The sequence below is a fragment of the Syngnathus acus genome, chromosome 10 (assembly GCF_901709675.1).
Source record: "Syngnathus acus chromosome 10, fSynAcu1.2, whole genome shotgun sequence".
Classification (NCBI taxonomy): Eukaryota; Metazoa; Chordata; class Actinopteri; order Syngnathiformes; family Syngnathidae; genus Syngnathus; species Syngnathus acus.
The window spans coordinates 24682317-24699178 of record NC_051095.1 but is presented as its reverse complement, the minus strand read 5'-3'; the positions used below and the strand labels follow the sequence as shown (position 1 = coordinate 24699178).

The following is a 16862-nucleotide window of genomic DNA, read 5'->3' as shown; positions in this document are numbered from 1 at the left end:
TCCAAATCATTGAATCCATCGATCGAATTCTTCGTCCTATCTGTAAACAACGGCGCGTGTGCGACGCGCTGCTGACGTCGGACTCGTCGTCCGTTGCAGTTCAAATTATTCCACAGGCCCATATAACAATATATAAACTATATATCAAATAACAATAATATGAACAACAATTTTATCGAACCATCCGTGCCACTCCAAATCATTAAATCCATCGGAATCTTTGTCTTGTGTCACTTAAAAAAAAAGAAAAAAAAACAACTGTTGACTCCGGAACTACGTGCGCCGCTGACGTCAGACTAGATATATCAAATAAATGTAATATAAACATCAATTTTAACAAACCATCCGTGTCACTCCAAATCATTAAAATCATCGAAATCTTCATCCGCTGTGTCACTTAAAAAAAAAAAAAAAACAGCTGTTGACTCCGGAACTACATGCGCCGCTGACGTCAGCCTCGTCGTCAGCCTCGTCGTCAGCCTCGTCGTCAGTTGCGGCTCCAATTATTCCACAGATCTACGTATATAACTATATTGTAGCGTTACCAAAGTACCAGGCAAGACGTGGGTTTGGTATCCGGCTCTTTATTTCACGAAACAAGAGCTCAACATATGAGCCAACACAGTGCTATAAGCAAGCACCCTGGATCGCTCTTCCCGCCTTCATAACAAGCAAGCAGGGCTGTGGACAGTATTCCTACGCGCATTCTCAGCAGCATGATGAAAATAAAATTCAATAACGTCACTGAGGCATATTTTAACGAACTCCACTTCATTGTATGGCTGTTTAGCCCGTGCAATGTTCCAAGCCAGTTGAAACAATGCAAGTGTGACAGTCTCTGAGTGCTTCGTAATTTTTTTGAAAAACTGTACCTATTTTTCTGCGTGACTTTTCAAAGTCTCCAAACTTGTGCTTGCGAAATTCAGTCCCTTTTGCAAAGTCCTTATCGATATTGGCATGAAGTGAGCTGAAGTGGCGCTGACCATTTGAAGCTTTTAAATGCGCCAATGACGTCCGACATATCAGGCAGAATGGCTTGCCATAGCGTTCAACAAAAAACAACTTTAACTCTGTTAAAAACGTCCTGTGTTCATCGGCATATATTCGTTTAGCTGTGCATTTTTTCCTTGCCATTTTGGCAAGCGTCTTGTCAGCTTTTCTGGACCTAATGGGCCCCCGTAGTCACAGTCGCCATTCATTAAAAAGTCAGCAAAACCAATCGCTCTGTTTGTCCCTCCTCCTTTGCGGGATTTCCCCTCACGCGCATGCGCGTTTGACCAAAAACCATATTGAACTCAAGCGAAGCAAATACGCACGAAAAATAAACACAAATGTTGATATGAACGTAAAAGAGCCGCATGAAACCAGCCAAAGAGCGTATTTTTTTTATTGTCGGACTCGGTGGACTCGGTCAAAATCAGCACCGAGTCCGAGTCCGGCAAAAATGACAGAGTCCGACCGAGTCCGAGTCCCCGAGTCCGAGTCCACAGCCCTGCTGGGCACATCTAGCCTTTCGCCCAAAGTTAGCTGGGATAGGCTTCAACACATCTGCCTCCCCTGTGAAAATACGTGGTACAAAGAATGGATGGCTGGTTCAACTACATTAATTAAAATAGTCTGTGTTACAGACCTTTGCCCTAAAAAATTCCTTGCAAACGGCGCCCTTTGAATTTCAATTAAAGAACCTTCAGTGATTCCCAGATTCTGCCGATGTAATTTTAGCTGATCTATATTTGCTAGAGCAGTGTTTCCCAACCAGTGTGCCGCGGTTGTTCACATGTTCAGCTGTGCCGTGGGAAATTGTCCAACATTAATTACGGAGCGCATTGTAAACAGGTTGGCCAAACCACTGGTCAGTTAGCACAAGGTCTGGTCAGCCACTTGCTAATTGTGCATGCGGGGCAAATCGGAGAATCTTGAGGTTTCATGTTGTGGCATCGGCACATACTCAGTTTATGTGTGTGTTGCTGTGTGCTTTTACTAACAGTGACACTATGACGGCTGTGGTGCGTTTTCGGTCCGATGGAAATCAGAGCAGGTAGTTCAATGGGAGAACCTGGATTGTTCATTTTTCACCAACATAAAATACACAGTCAAGTCGAGACACCTCGACTGTGATAGCCACTCAGCCGCTGTCAGAACAGCAGAGCGTCTTTAAAAGTGACTTTGTTCTTAATGTCGCAATATTTATAGAGCTAGTCTAAAACAGTAAACAAAGTCATATTGATTCTTTTGGATTTTGATCACAATCACTTTCAATAATTTATTCCTTATGCTGTCTAAAACATTTTTCAAAAACTGTCACTTTTATTTACAAAAGAAATACAATTTAAAGAATATTTAGTATTTATTTTTCTTCAATTAGTCGACTCTCCATACATATATAGGAATAGAACTTTACGTCTTTTGTTGTAATATAACTGATTTTAATATAGAAGCTGGTGTAACACTTAACAGATTTTTGTTGGTGGTGTGCCTCGAGATTTTTTCCAATGAAAAGGTGTGCCGTGAATGAAAAAAGGTTGGGAAACACTGTGCTAGAGTATCGTGAAAGGCAGTATAATCAAATGCTTTAAGACTGCCTAAATAACTTTGGAAGTAAATTGAGACAAGGTCATCATTCTTTCAATATTTGTGCTGGCTGGTTGGCTTTTTATGTAACATGGGTGTCCACAAAGTTGTTGTGGTTATTCATTAATGATATGCATGATACAAGTGAAATGATAAAAATGCTAATGACGAACACTTGGGATTTGGGATGCCATTTTGACATCACGCTATTTATTCAAAATTCTTATCACAGCATTAACACAAAGTAGGTTCAAACTCAGCGCTTTGGTAAACAAACAACTGTTCAGACCATTGAATGGCTCAGACAGACGCCATTCCTACAATTACGTCCTTAATTAACAGAGCTAAAGCCACGTCCCATTGGGAATGCATTTCTGGACTGATTCATGACTGTCTTGGGGTATTTGGTCGAATAAGAAAATTGAAACATTATACCAAAGGCGGATTGCTATGCATTTGAAAAATCAACAAGTTATACACTCAAAATTCAGTGGAGATATATATTAACACACACAATAGCAACATGCTGAGAAGCTTTCTCACAAGACTACACCAAAGAGAAGAAAGTATGAGACCTCAAAGATGCTTGGTCACAGATCAATCTGGCAGCCTTCTTATAATTCAATACTCCCCCTTAACGCTGGCTATGAAATCAATATTTGATGGATGGCACAGATTTATTCCGCTGCTGGTACTCAACCTGCCATGCTGGCCAATGTCGGGGGCCTGAAAGATTTTAATGGTTAGGATTGGAGCTTCAGAAACTCTGAGGAAATTTTGCTGACCACGGCGATTTTGTGAATATATAATTGGGAAATGCATCCATGATAATAGAACAAACTTATATACTCTAATGTAGGCATCTTGAAACATTTCTAACCAATGGTAATATATAGGGTCCGGCAAAATGATCTGACACATTTGAAGATTTAATAAAATGCAAATAAATTAAAGAAAAAAGTTTTTTATTTTTTGAAAACTACATATACCGTATTGGCCCGAATATAAGACGACCCCCTCTTTTTCAAGACTCAAGTTTGAAAAAACTTTTTGAACACTAAATTGAATTTTTATACACAAAATGATTACATCTGAAACAAATGATTATAACAATATATTTGAGAAAAAGCACGTTATTTTGCCTCATTCAAATCATGCATAAAATGTCCATCACATCTTAATATCTGAACTTTTAAATATGTAAACTAAAGTGCAATCACATTTGTAAATGAATGGATTCTGGTTTTTGAAATGTAAATAAACCAATCTACTGTGATAAAACAACAACATTGCAATAACTGCATTAACCATCAAAGTGAAGTCTAACTGTAACTGTAGTCTTGAAGTAAATCTGAATAAGGAAAAACATTGCAATAAAATAATGTAAAATGCTACTGCTGTTGTTGGGGAGCCTGAGGACTGTGTAGGGGGTTGGCTCGGATGGTTATGCTCTTTTCGCCCCCGGGTGTCGGTCAGAACACAGGAGGGAAGATGTGGTTCAGTTTTGATTGCTTTACTGAATTATTGGCAAAAATGTAACAGGCACTGTGGCTCATAGGGGCATACAGGCAAACTGGCAAAAGGGTATAGGCAAAAGTTTGGTTGTAAGGATGTGAGAGCAGGTGTGTGTAGTGTACATGGGTGAGTCTTTGGGTGTGTGAATGTGATTCTTGTGTGTGTGATTATTGTATGAAGCCTGTGGTGTGTGTGTGTGTGTGTGTGTGTGTGTGTGTGTGTGTGTGTGTGTGTGTGTGTGTGTGTGTGATGTGTGTGGTTCTGCAACAGACAGAAATACAGCACGTAAGTCAACGCTCAACTTCTGACGTCACACAACACTAGTAGACGGCACACATTACATAACTAACTGCGCGTAACGGTTCCGCTATACCAAATAACCATAAATGAAATACTCTCGGCATCACACCAAACATAAGTCATCGAGACAACAAAATGCATTTGCTGGCGACTGTTAGTCGCCGTGCCGTTTCGTAACGACTACTCGCAAACTTAAAGGAGCGCGACGGAGCTGTCAATCAAACGGTGCGCACACGAAGCAAACCGCGATCGGATAAACGGCACAACAGTGGACAGTAGTAACAATGAAATGTATATACTCACTTTGTGTCAAGGACGCAAACGGTCACAGTAACATACTAAGTCGATACCAGCAACCTTTAACTTACCACTGCGCACAAGTGAATGGGTATAATGTCTAGACCCCGAATGTAAGACGTCTTATTTCAATGCAAAAAACATAATCTTATATTCGGGCCAATACGGTACTCACTTTGTGTCAAAGACGCACACAATCACAGCAATATACTCAGTCGATTATGAGCGCGCCGGAGCTGTCAATCAAACGGCGTGCACACGAAGCAAAAAACATCGTCTTATATTGATTTTCGTTTCAATGCTGATCCATTGGCTCTGAAGTTAGGAACCCATAACAAGATCGTGTTTCGAGCAGGTACGGGATCATGTCTACCAAGGCTGAAGTGCAAACGGAACGTTCGTTGTGTTGCAGTTACAGATTCGTTCGTTTAGTTTCTTTAATTTATTTGCATTTTATTAAACCTACAAATGTGTCGGATCATTTTGCAATTTTTAATCTGTATTAATACATTTTGAAAGGTCAAATATTAACATATTAAAAGGTCAAATACAGTGAACCCTCATTTTTCGTGGGCGAATAGAACCCATCATAGACAAAATCCGTGAAGTAGAAACGGTACGTGTATTAATTAAGAATTTAAACAGCTTTGTATTGTAATTTTCAACACATAGTGTTTCTTGTTGGCCGCTAGAGGGCATGAATGTATTGCAAACTAATTTGAAGTATGGTTTACTTTGTCAAGCAATGCAAAGTGTCCATCTTCAGGATTAACACACTACACTAACGCGCAGTGAGTCACGGTTGCGCATGATTCTCCTGTTGAATTGTGGTCCAGTACACAATATTAAAGTTTTATAAACCCTCCCCAATATTTTTACACTACATAAAAACCTTTCCCATTCCCTTAATGACCATCCCCACACTGTTCTGTACACGTATTGTACCATTACAGTCAACAAAAAAATAAACACGTAATATTGTCACATGTCCCGACTCCTCCTGCACCAGTTGGTGTTGTTCCCTTGCGCGTGGCCGGCTGCCGGCCTCCCGCGCCTCTTGCGCTTCTCCTCAGTCATGCCCACAGTGATGCATATTGCTCAGAGGCACGCCCCGCGCTACCAGCGCTCATTATCACTGTCTCGATTTCTTCTGCATGTCAGTGCTTTAAATTTGTGCGTGGCTGAGAGGCACGCCCCGCACTATCAGCATGTATATAAATGCCGTTCTCCCATCACTTATAAATCGAATAGATGAAGCGCGAAGTGGCGAGGGATTACTGTACAACAAATACGTATGATGACGGTTTATATCAGTGGTTCCCAAAGTGGGCGGTACCGCCCCCCTGGGGGCGGTGGAACGATCTGGGGGGGCGGTGAGGAAGAAAGGGGCGGTAGGGGGGCGGTAGGGGGGCGGCAGTCGATTTGTACACAACACGCCGCTCTGGCCCAGCCAGTTTTTGGTTACAAAAAAAAATCTCTGACTGCTATCAAGTGCTGTGGAACAAGGTCAAGATGTACTTCATTGCCTTCCCAACATCATATTTAGTAGAACGGGGCTTCAGTGCAGTCACCTTGCTTCTTTCCAAGCAAAGAAACCGACTGAAAATTACTGACCGCGGGGATCTACGACTTCTTCTTAGTGAGTTCCAGCCTGATGTTGAGAAGCTTATGTCCCTGCACCAAGCACATCCATCCCATTAATATTACGTGTGAGACAATGAAGGTTATTGGTGGAATGTTTATTTACGATTCTATGTTGCTGAAACAGTTAAAACTGCTAAAAAATAAATTGGTTTACTAAATACTAAATTGGGTTTTATTTGTGAAATACACATTTGTGTTTAACCTTTCTCTTTTCAAATTGCAGCAAACCAAATATCAAGAAAGAGGTGTTTGTTTCCATATGTGCCTTGGGGGGCGCTAGGAATTCACTGGGGAGCCAAAGGGGGCGCCAGCCTGCAAAAGTTTGGGAACCACTGGTTTATATGATACGATGATTTATGAAAAGGAACCACTGTCTGAAAAATACATTACATCAGCAATGTAGAACTCAAGCTTTGTAATATGGGGTTGGCTTTGACAAATATACCGTAATTTTCGGACTATAAGTCGCGTTTTTTTTTCACAGTTTGGGTGGGGGGGCGACTTATAATAAGGAGCGACTTATATGTTTTTTTTCAAAAATATTCCCCCCCCAAAAAAGTGAAACCGCGATAAACGAACCGCGATGTAGCAAGGGATTACTGTAATTTGAATTTCAAGTGACGTCAGCAGCGCGACGCAGCGTGGCGCGGCGGTTGTTTACATAAAGGACAAAGATTGATCACGGGATGACGAAGATGACGAAGGGCCCCACGTACTACCGGCATCATTAGCGGCTTTGTTTCTAAGTGACACGGCGGACGAAGAGTTTGAAGGATTTAAGGATTTGGAGTGACACAGAAGGTTTGAAAAACTATTATGGCTTTTACGCACGCCCGGTCCTATTCTATGGAGCTCTCTTTCACCTCCGTGGATGGAAGTCTGGGGCCGGCGCTCGGCCGGGTGGCTGTCCAGGGACGGTGGATGGGGCTCGGACAATGCTTTTACGCACGCCCGGTCCTACTCTACAGAGCTGTCTTTCACCTCCGTGGATGGAAGTCGAGGGCCGGAGCTCGGCCGGGTGGCTGTCCGGGGACGGTGGATGGGGCTCGGTCATGGCTTTTACGCACGCCCGGTCCTATTGTATGGAGCTCTCTTCCACTTCCGTGGCTATTTGTTTTGTTAAATAAAGAGCCGTTTACCAAACCCACGTCTTTCCTTGAACTTTGTTAACACTACAATATAGTTATATAGTAGATCTGTGGAATAACGACGAGGCTGACGTCAGGGCGTACGTGCGGCGTTGTTGACGAAGGACGAGGAATTTGATCGAGATGGATTTAATGATTTAGAGTGCACAGATGGTTTGATAACATTATTACTTATATAATAGTTATTTGATATATAATTTATATATCGTTATATGGGCCTGTGGAATATTTTGAAGTGCAAGCGCCGTCAGCGGCGCGCACGCATTGTTGACAATGGACGATCGATGGATTTAATGAATTGGAGTGACACAGAAGGTTTTATTAACGTGTTATTTATGTAATCGTTTTTTGAATAATTCGGAATTTTACGTCAGGGCCGTTCTCAGCTCTTCGTTTGTGTTTATGTCACGTTAGCATACCTATCGTTTAGCCTGTTGTTGCTCGTTCATGACTGTTCTTAGTGTTGGATTTTGTCGAATAAATTGCCCTCCAAAATGCGACTTATACTCCGGAGCGACTTATATATGTTTTTTTTCACATTTTTGGGCATTTTATGGCTGATGCGACTTGTACTCCGGAGCGACTTATAGTCCGAAAATTACGGTATATCCTTGCCTCTTATGTTGCGTTCACACCAAATTTGTTGCTTGCATTTCTCACAACGCGATTCAATCACATTCAATGAAGTGAGTGCAGAGATTTGGGGCGTAGGACTCTCAGTCCGCCGATCCGCGGGATATCAAATGAGTTAACCTTTGACGCGTTACGCCTCGAGTCAACCAATCAGCTTCGGGAACATACCACATGACCCACTGCGACGCGTACCGGCAGACTGTATGGCGATGTAGGAAACGATGATCTTACAAAGAACTACAACACGTCGATGGATGGATGGATGGATGGATGGATGGATGGATGGATGGATGGATGGATGGATGGATGGATGGATGGATGGATGGATGGATGGATGGATGGAAGAATCCACACAATTACAAGAGAATGAGAGTGAGTTAAGCAGGTGCTGACAGTGGTTACAGAGGGAGCCCGTGAAGCCCCCCGCCTGTGGCTCGTGAGAAAATTATTTCAGCTATATAAAGTTTGGGGCAGGAGGGTGGAAGATCTCAACCTGCACTGTGTGGTTGTGAAGCAAAAGCTGATCAATGAATACATAAAGAAACTATTGTTTCTGAACTGCCAGCTCGTACCAAAACACAACGCCGCGAAGTATCTGTATATATTTTATGTGTCAATAAATGTATATGAAACCATTTAAGTGCATATGTTATTATTATAACATTAAATAATAGTCGCAAACATGTAAATATGACATTAATAGTAGAAATAACATACAGGAAATATTGTATAAATATTGAAAATATGAATATTATACGCGTGTGTGTGTGTGTGTGTGTTTGTGTGCGTGTGTGTGCGTGTGTGTAACATGTAGATGTGATGTTCTGTTGTTAACCTTGGTTAAACAGGGAACTCTAGTGGTCACAAGTTACCATAGCAGCGCTATGCGCATTTTGTAGATGTGTATGTAGCTAAAGTATACATACTGTAAGTATGATTTTAGGACTCTTTTATTATTATAACAACTTTTTATAATAGTTTCGGAAGTTTTTTATTATAACTTATTTTATAACAAAGTCCAACACTGCAAATATGTTTTTAAAACTCTTATTATAAGAACTTTTTTTTGGCTGCAAAAAATCCGCAATGCAGTGAAGCCGCGATAAACGAACCGCGAAGTAGTGAGGGATCACTGTAAATACTCGGTTGATGGTGGCTCGGTGGAACACTGGTTCGCATGTCCGCCTCACAGGTCAGAGGGTGCGGGTTCAAATTCACCTCCGGCACTCCCTGTGTGGAGTTGGTATGTTCTCCCTGTGCCAGGGTGGGTTTTCTCCAGGCACTCCGGTTTCCTTCCACATCCCAAAAACATGCTTGATAGGCCGACTAAGCACTCCAAATTGCCCCTAGGCTTGAGTGCGAGTGCGAATGGTTGTTCGTCTCTGTGTGCCCTGCGATTGGCTGGCAACCGGTTCAGGGTGTCCCCCGCCTACTGCCCGATGACCGCTGGGATAGGCTCCAGCAGGCCCGCGACCCCCATGGGGACAAAGCAGTACAGAAAATGGATGGATGGATATTTGGTTGATCCACAAGATGGCTGATTTGGATTGGAAAAAAAGTATTTTATTTATGTTTTCTTTTATTATTTTTTAGGTCATTAAGAGAGGGGTGCCAACAGTTTGGTCCATGTGTATATGTCATTTATTTCTGATCACAACTGGTGACAGTGACGGAGATTGATTGGGAGAGTGAACATGCCAAAGCCAAATTGGGTAAATTAGAGCCACACTCTGGGTAGGAAAAGCAGCCTTTCCTGCCTCCTGGTGGCCTGAGAGATAAAGAGTTGAATGGGAAATATGATGAAGACAATGCAGAGTTTGACTCATGGAATACCTTGCATGTTAAAAGTTGTTGACGATTAAATTTGCATCAAAATTTGGAATTAATAAATTGAATAGCACGATTGACATTTCGTACATACACATTGTATATATTTGAAATATGAATTTGATGAATAATAAGAACAGTTGCATACTTTAAGTAGTGAAAGGGCAGAAATAGACATGAATGCAGGCTATCCAACCAAAATAGAAGCAAATGTGATAACTTGATTGAAAAATGGTCTCCTCTTTTGACCTATTTAGCCCATTGAAATCATACAAGCATGTTTTCAATTACTGAAATTAATATTTTTTTTATGTTCGCGCGACAGATTTTTGTCATCATCTCATCATTTTGATAACAGCACTGGGAAAATTGGTATTTTGAACTGTATTACATTTTGAAAATCATTTCGTAAAAAAAAGCGATGGGAGGAGGCTATAATGAATCTGTTTTGTATGATTCCAAGTTTTCTATTTATGGAATATTTTTTTCATTGCTTTTTCTATTCACTGTTATACTTTGATTTGGTTAAGTGACTTATTAATGTGACTTTTCGCAAGGATGAGCTGCATGGGAGGGAGGGACGGAGAGAGAGAGAGAGAAAGAGAGAGAGAGAGAGGGAGAGAGAGAGAGGGGGTGGGTGGGGAGAAGACAGAGCAAGAGAGAGAGGGAGAGAGAGGGGCGGAGAGCGAGAGAGAGAGAGAGGAGGGAGAGCGAGAGAGAGAGATAGAATCTATAGAACGTGTCAAAGTCACTGATGTGATGACCCGTGAGTTTGCCTCCTTCGGTTTTTTTCTTGCTCTTTCTCCCACGCGCACACACGCATGCACAGACACAAACAAATACACGCGCACACATACGCACACGCACGCACGCACGCACACAGCAGTAGCAGCAACAGACGCTCAGTACTGCTCTCATTGTATAGAGCGCAGCAGGAGGACTAGGAGCATAGGCTCCGCTTAAGCTTCAGCTCAGGGAAGATAGATTTCCCATGATTCTCTCTCTCTTTTTCTCTCTCTCCCTCCCTCCCTCCCTCCCTCGCTCTCTTTTTCTGTCTCTGTCCCCCCCCTTGTCTCTATCACATGCTCTCGCTTGTGCTGCTTCCTGCTGATTCCCACCCCAAGAGTTCCTTTTTATTCCCCTCTTTTGTTTTCTTTCAAGACCTTAAAGGATATCCAGTCGCGCATCACTGTGCAATAACTGCACTTTATTTTCTGGGATGTTTACAGATGGTTTTTATTGACTAAAATGACATGCTTTTTTGCATTTGATATGAGGAGAGAGAGGGAGCGTATTGCTATCCGTGTCACCCTCTGAATATTTGCTGCAGCTGCTGGCGAGCTGCTCGCCAAGAAGCCACTGAATATGTGGTCACCCTGAGCAAAAAAGGGAAGGCAGTGAATGGATTTTCTTGCAATGGTTCTCTGCGTCTGACAATGTTCCAAATCCATCTTCCACACAGGATCCCGTTCGTTTCCAGTGCTTTTTGTCTTTAACAGGATTGGGTTTTTTTCCGTGCTGAGGAATTTTGGAATTGTTTTCTCTTCCAAAGTGGAGGTCAGTTGACATCTTTAGTGTCAAGCTCACATATTAATATGATATAAGCTTAATGATTGCTTGATTTTTGTCAGCGTGTTGGTACGTGTGTGCGTGACATCTTGTGTGAGTCATTTTTCTAATATGTCAACTCTCTCCTCGACTTTTTTGTTCACCTCAAGGCTCACCATGCAAACGTAAATGCCGGATCCATGTATTAACAAGCACTTTTGGTTGTAAACATGCTGAGCGGTGTCCTCTTTCTGAGCGTCCTCACGGTCACCAGCCTGTCGCCATCTGAGACGGAGAGCCGCAAAACTTCAGCCTCCAAAGATATCTGCAAGATCCGCTGCGCCTGCGAGGAGAGAGAGAACATTTTGAATATTAACTGTGAGAATAAAGGATTTACCACCGTCAGCCAGTTCCAGGCACCCCCAAATAAGATCTCACAGCTTTTTCTAAATGGGAACTTCCTGTCTCGTATTGGTGCAAATGAGTTTGTCAATTATGGCAATGTCACCTCTCTGCATCTGGGCAATAATGGATTACAGGAGATCGGGAGCAATGCTTTTCAGGGGCTGCGCTTCTTAAAGAGGCTGCACTTGAACAACAACAACCTGGAGGGGATAAAGGAGGACATGTTTGCGGGACTCGAGAGTATGGAGTATTTACAGGCAGATTATAATTATATCAGCACCATTGAACCAGGCGCTTTCAGTAAGCTGAACAAGCTTAAAGTCTTGATCCTCAATGACAACCTCCTGTTGTCTTTGCCTCCAAATATCTTCCGCTTCGTGCTCCTTACCCATTTGGATTTACGTGGCAACAGGCTCAAGACTTTGCCCTTTGCAGGGGTTCTGGAGCACATTGGTGGGATCATGGAGATCCAGCTGGAAGAAAACCCGTGGAATTGTACTTGTGATCTGATTCCTCTAAAATCCTGGTTGGACACTATTTCAGTCTTTGTGGGGGACATTGTATGCGAGACACCATTCAGGCTCCACGGTAAAGACATCACGCAGCTGATAAAGCAGGATCTGTGCCCACGCAGAAATGCTGGCGAGCGTGCTCACCCTGCCTCTGACTCTCACTTCCAAGGGGCGCTGCCCGCAACCTACCTCCCCGGCATGATCTCCCCCACCCGTCTCCCTAAAGCCTCGCGACCCCCTAAAATGCGCTACCGGCCGACTCCTCGCATCGCAAAGGACAAACACGTCTTTGGGCCTATAATGGTTTACCAGACACGCTCGCCTGTGCCTATTTTGTGCCCCAGTGTGTGCGTGTGCACATCCCAAAACCCGGACAGTGGGCTGAACATCAACTGTCAAGAGCGGAAGTTGCATAACATCAGTGAGTTGAACCCCAAGCCCTCGTACCCAAAGAAACTGCACCTGACCGGTAACTACCTTCAAGTGATCTACAGACCCGATCTGACGGAGTACAGTCTGCTGGAGCTGCTTCATTTAGGAAATAACCGGATCGCGGTGATTCAGGAAGGTGCATTTGAGAACCTGACAAATCTGAGGCGGCTCTATCTGAACGGGAATTACATCGAGTCGCTTTCACAATCGCTTTTTGCCGGCCTGCAATCGCTCCAGTATCTGTATTTGGAATACAATGTCATCAAAGACATTTTACCGCAGACCTTCAACGCTTTACATAACCTTCAGCTGCTTTTTCTCAACAATAACCTGCTGAGATCACTGCCTGACAACGTCTTCGGGGGCACCATGCTAACACGACTCAATTTACGGAATAATCACTTCTCCTATCTGCCCGTTAAGGGTGTGCTTGACCAGTTATCGGCATTTATCCAGATTGACCTCCAGGAGAACCCCTGGGACTGCACCTGCCACATTGTGGCACTCAAAAACTGGATGGAGCTGTCCAGCACCAGTGTCGTGGTTAATGAAATCACTTGTGACTCACCCTCTAAGCACGCTGGTCGCCTGCTGCGCTCACTGCGCAATGAGGCCATCTGTCCCGAGCCAAGCCAAGAGCCCCCACCTCAATATGCCCCCCCTACCAAAGCCCCGACACTTGTGAGTCCCAGTACTGAGTCACCAACACCCTCTTCCTCCTCTTCTTTCAGCTCAGTCAGACCCACTGAATCCCGACTGCAAACCCCTGAGCTGCATCCAGAAGTCCCGCTTTCAGTTCTCATTCTAGGGCTTCTTATTGTTTTCATCCTGTCAGTCTGTTTTGGAGCAGGGCTCTTTGTCTTTGTTCTAAAACGACGCAAAGGGGTGGAACATGTCCCAACGGGCTCTAACAATATAGATCTGAACTCCTTCCAAGTGCAGTATGGCTCCTACAATCCAGAACCAACCCAAGATAAAAATTCCCAAAGTCATGTGTATAATTACATCCCCCCACCCATGGGTTCCATGTGCCAAAACCCAATTTACATACAAAAAGATGGCGAGCAGGTGGCATTTTACCGTAACCTCAAGGAGCTAAGCTTTGGGCCTCTGAATGCGAAGAAAGATGATATTCTTACACGCAGCCCGGGAGCTTTTACCATCGGCGCAGTGGATTTTAAGGACAAATCGCCAACATCGCCGCCGGAGATGTTATATCAAAATGTAGGCGAGAGGCCCAACAAGGAGCTTCCAACAGCGGCTGGTACCTCGCCCTTCAGTTATAATTTCTGCACTTTACCCAAGAGACCTTGCATCGTGCCCCCCTACGAGGCTGCCACAGCCCCGCGACATATCACCAACCAAGACAGGTTAAACAAAACTGTGGTGTACGGAACCCCCAGGAAATGCTTTGGGGTCGAGCTCCCTTCCAAAAACAGTGAGCACCAATTTCTTCTTCATGGGAAGCTAAAAACAGAACCGGACTATCTGGAAGTTCTGGAGAAACACACGGCTATGAGCCAGCTGTAAGATAATGATGTAATATCCTCCCAAGCTCCGCCCCCTCCACCAATGATCTTTGCAACATTCATAATAATCAGCAACTGTTATTATAGCCCACTATATCGCTGTCTTATTTCTGTGTTGAAGCTCAGATGATGGACGGAAAACAAACTTATTTTTACGGATTACATCTCTTCTATTTTCTTTCCAATATGTATAAAAGAAGTATATTAGAATCCCGTTCTATTTTTTTTCTTCCTAGAGAGTATAAATTATTCCTTCTTCCTTCCTCAAAGTAAATCCCTGAAGACCTGAATGATGGCAAGACTGTGTAAAATATATGGCCTTGTGCATTGGTTTTATAACACGGAATTTTATTTTTCCCAAGACAAAGAAAATATGAATCAATGAGTCTTTGTAGATGGAGAAAAAGCTGCAGAATGACATTCCTGTACATACATAGACTGCACATATAAAAGGTGAGCGTTAACCCATCAAAAATAACCTCTTGAAATGTACTGAGCAAACTCACTGCATTCACTCCATGTGCCTTTGCACTCTGTTTTTTTGTCATTGATGTTCTCTGCTGATTGATTTTAACTGGAAAGTGTATTTTAAGGAAGCAAATCTTTATGTAAATTTTTAAAACAATATATTTGTCAGCTCGGGAAAAAAAGCAAAGTAAATGTACTTGAAAATGGCTGTGACATGCTCTATATCTTTTGACGAGGACATGTATTTTAATTCAGTATTGTCTTTGGCTATGTACAACTTTGAAACAAACATTGTATGCTATAAGGGAGCAACATAGAATGGTACAATTGCGCCATTAAATTTTCACTGAGGCACTTTGTCAAGATCCTGAGGTTGAGGTGCATTTTGTTTAGACCTCGTGATTATTTTTGGATGCGGCTCACGCTGTGAGTTGCTCTAATGAGGGTATGTACGTGTGTGTGCGCGCGTGTGTGTGTGTGTGTGTGCACACATGCGCGTGTGTGTGTGGTGGGAAGCAGAAAAATAGAAAATAAGAGCTTGCCTGCAGCTCGTGCTTCCTCTCTCTCTCTCCAGTGAAACGTAATGACACTTTCTTCTAAAGTTCAATGAAATTTTCAGTTTCCCTTTTCTGAAGCTGTATTCAATGTTTCAGAGAACTAAGTGTCTCATGTATCAAAGATAGAATGTAGTGCAGTTTAATATTGATAAGAGTGCGTGTCAAAATGCAATTTATGAGGGGGCGAGAAACTGTTCAAGATTTGTAGATGCATTTCTGGAAGTGCTGATTTGTTGGTGTCTTTCTCACACAAGGACACACGCATACAAAATCTTTATGAGCAACCTGTAGTGGGGAAGTGAAAGAATGTTGGCCTCTTTAAATGAGCACTGCAATGCAACACAAAAACTCTGGAATCTGCCATGAAATAGATTATCCACATTTTAAAATAGGACTTTATGCAAGTGAGAAAACCGAGCTTATGTGGTCGATTTTAAGCCTGCTGTCGTCGAGAGTGACATGGAGGAACCGTTTTCCCGCATGAGGTCATTTTCCTCTGTCACTGGCCTTCAAAACTAATCCCACCCTTCTTCTGTTCCACCACAAACTCACTCCACCGTTTCCTGTGTCTTTTGTTCCCGTGTTTTCATCCTCCCCCGCTGGATCCGCGCTGTCCATTGTGTATCTGTCCGAGGTGCTGAAATGCTGTGCAGGAGGGCCACGCACCAATTTGATGGCTGAGCCAAATTCAAGGCTTGCGTACGAGGAGCCAACTATGGGTGTATGTCTTTGAGATTCAGGTAGCAAAAAAATATATATAATAATCCTGCTTTGGATTTTAAGATGTCAGGATGACAGTGACAATCTGTGAAGGAACTATTTACGGAAAATAGATCTGGCTAACCTTGAGGCCATTGTGAGAGTGAGAGAGAAGGTTGCATGTAAGCTGGTTGTTTTCCAGGCTTGTGCGTGTGTGAATTTTTTTTTCTTGTTGTTGTGACATGCTGAAGTAATAAACACAAATCAATCCGTGCTCAGCTTACATCAGCAGCCCAATCTGAATCTGCTCTTATTTGATGTTATTTTAGTATATAAAAAAAGCAATCTTAATATTTTTGGCATTTAAAAGCAGTGAACCCATTGTGTAACATTTCTATTTTAAACTCCACCTATACCTTAGTTTCCTACTTTTGACAGCATTTGAGGCACTGTAGACAGCAGCAGTACTGTGTTTGCCTACTGATGAGCATAGAAACAGTCTATTCATTTATCATTCTATCGCATTACTATTTCTAGGGATACGCGTGTGCGTAAAAAGGTGCAGCTCAGGCAGGGAGGGGGGAATAACGGGGCTCGTAATTATGTAATGCTTGCTTTAGTTTGATGCAGATATAAGGCCGAACGCAGCGATAAGACTAAAAATATATTCTTCAAATGTTACAAATGTCAAGCAATCACTCGCTTCAATCAGGCTGAAACCTTATAAGGAGCAGGCATTGATTAATGGCTTGTTTCAATAAAGTAGCACGGTATCAC

At 42.8% G+C, this 16862-nt stretch overlaps 1 protein-coding gene across 1 annotated transcript; it reads left to right on the top strand.

Annotated features, from left to right (window-relative positions):
* Window positions 1-10845: 10845 nt before the first annotated feature.
* Window positions 10846-16419, top strand: slitrk2 (SLIT and NTRK-like family, member 2). The gene is made up of 2 exons (XM_037260986.1): window positions 10846-11492; window positions 11654-16419. The coding sequence occupies exon 2, from the start codon at window positions 11714-11716 to the stop codon at window positions 14360-14362; it is 2649 nt and encodes an 882-aa protein (XP_037116881.1). The 5' UTR covers window positions 10846-11492; window positions 11654-11713; the 3' UTR covers window positions 14363-16419.
* The last annotated feature ends 443 nt before the right edge of the window (window positions 16420-16862 follow it).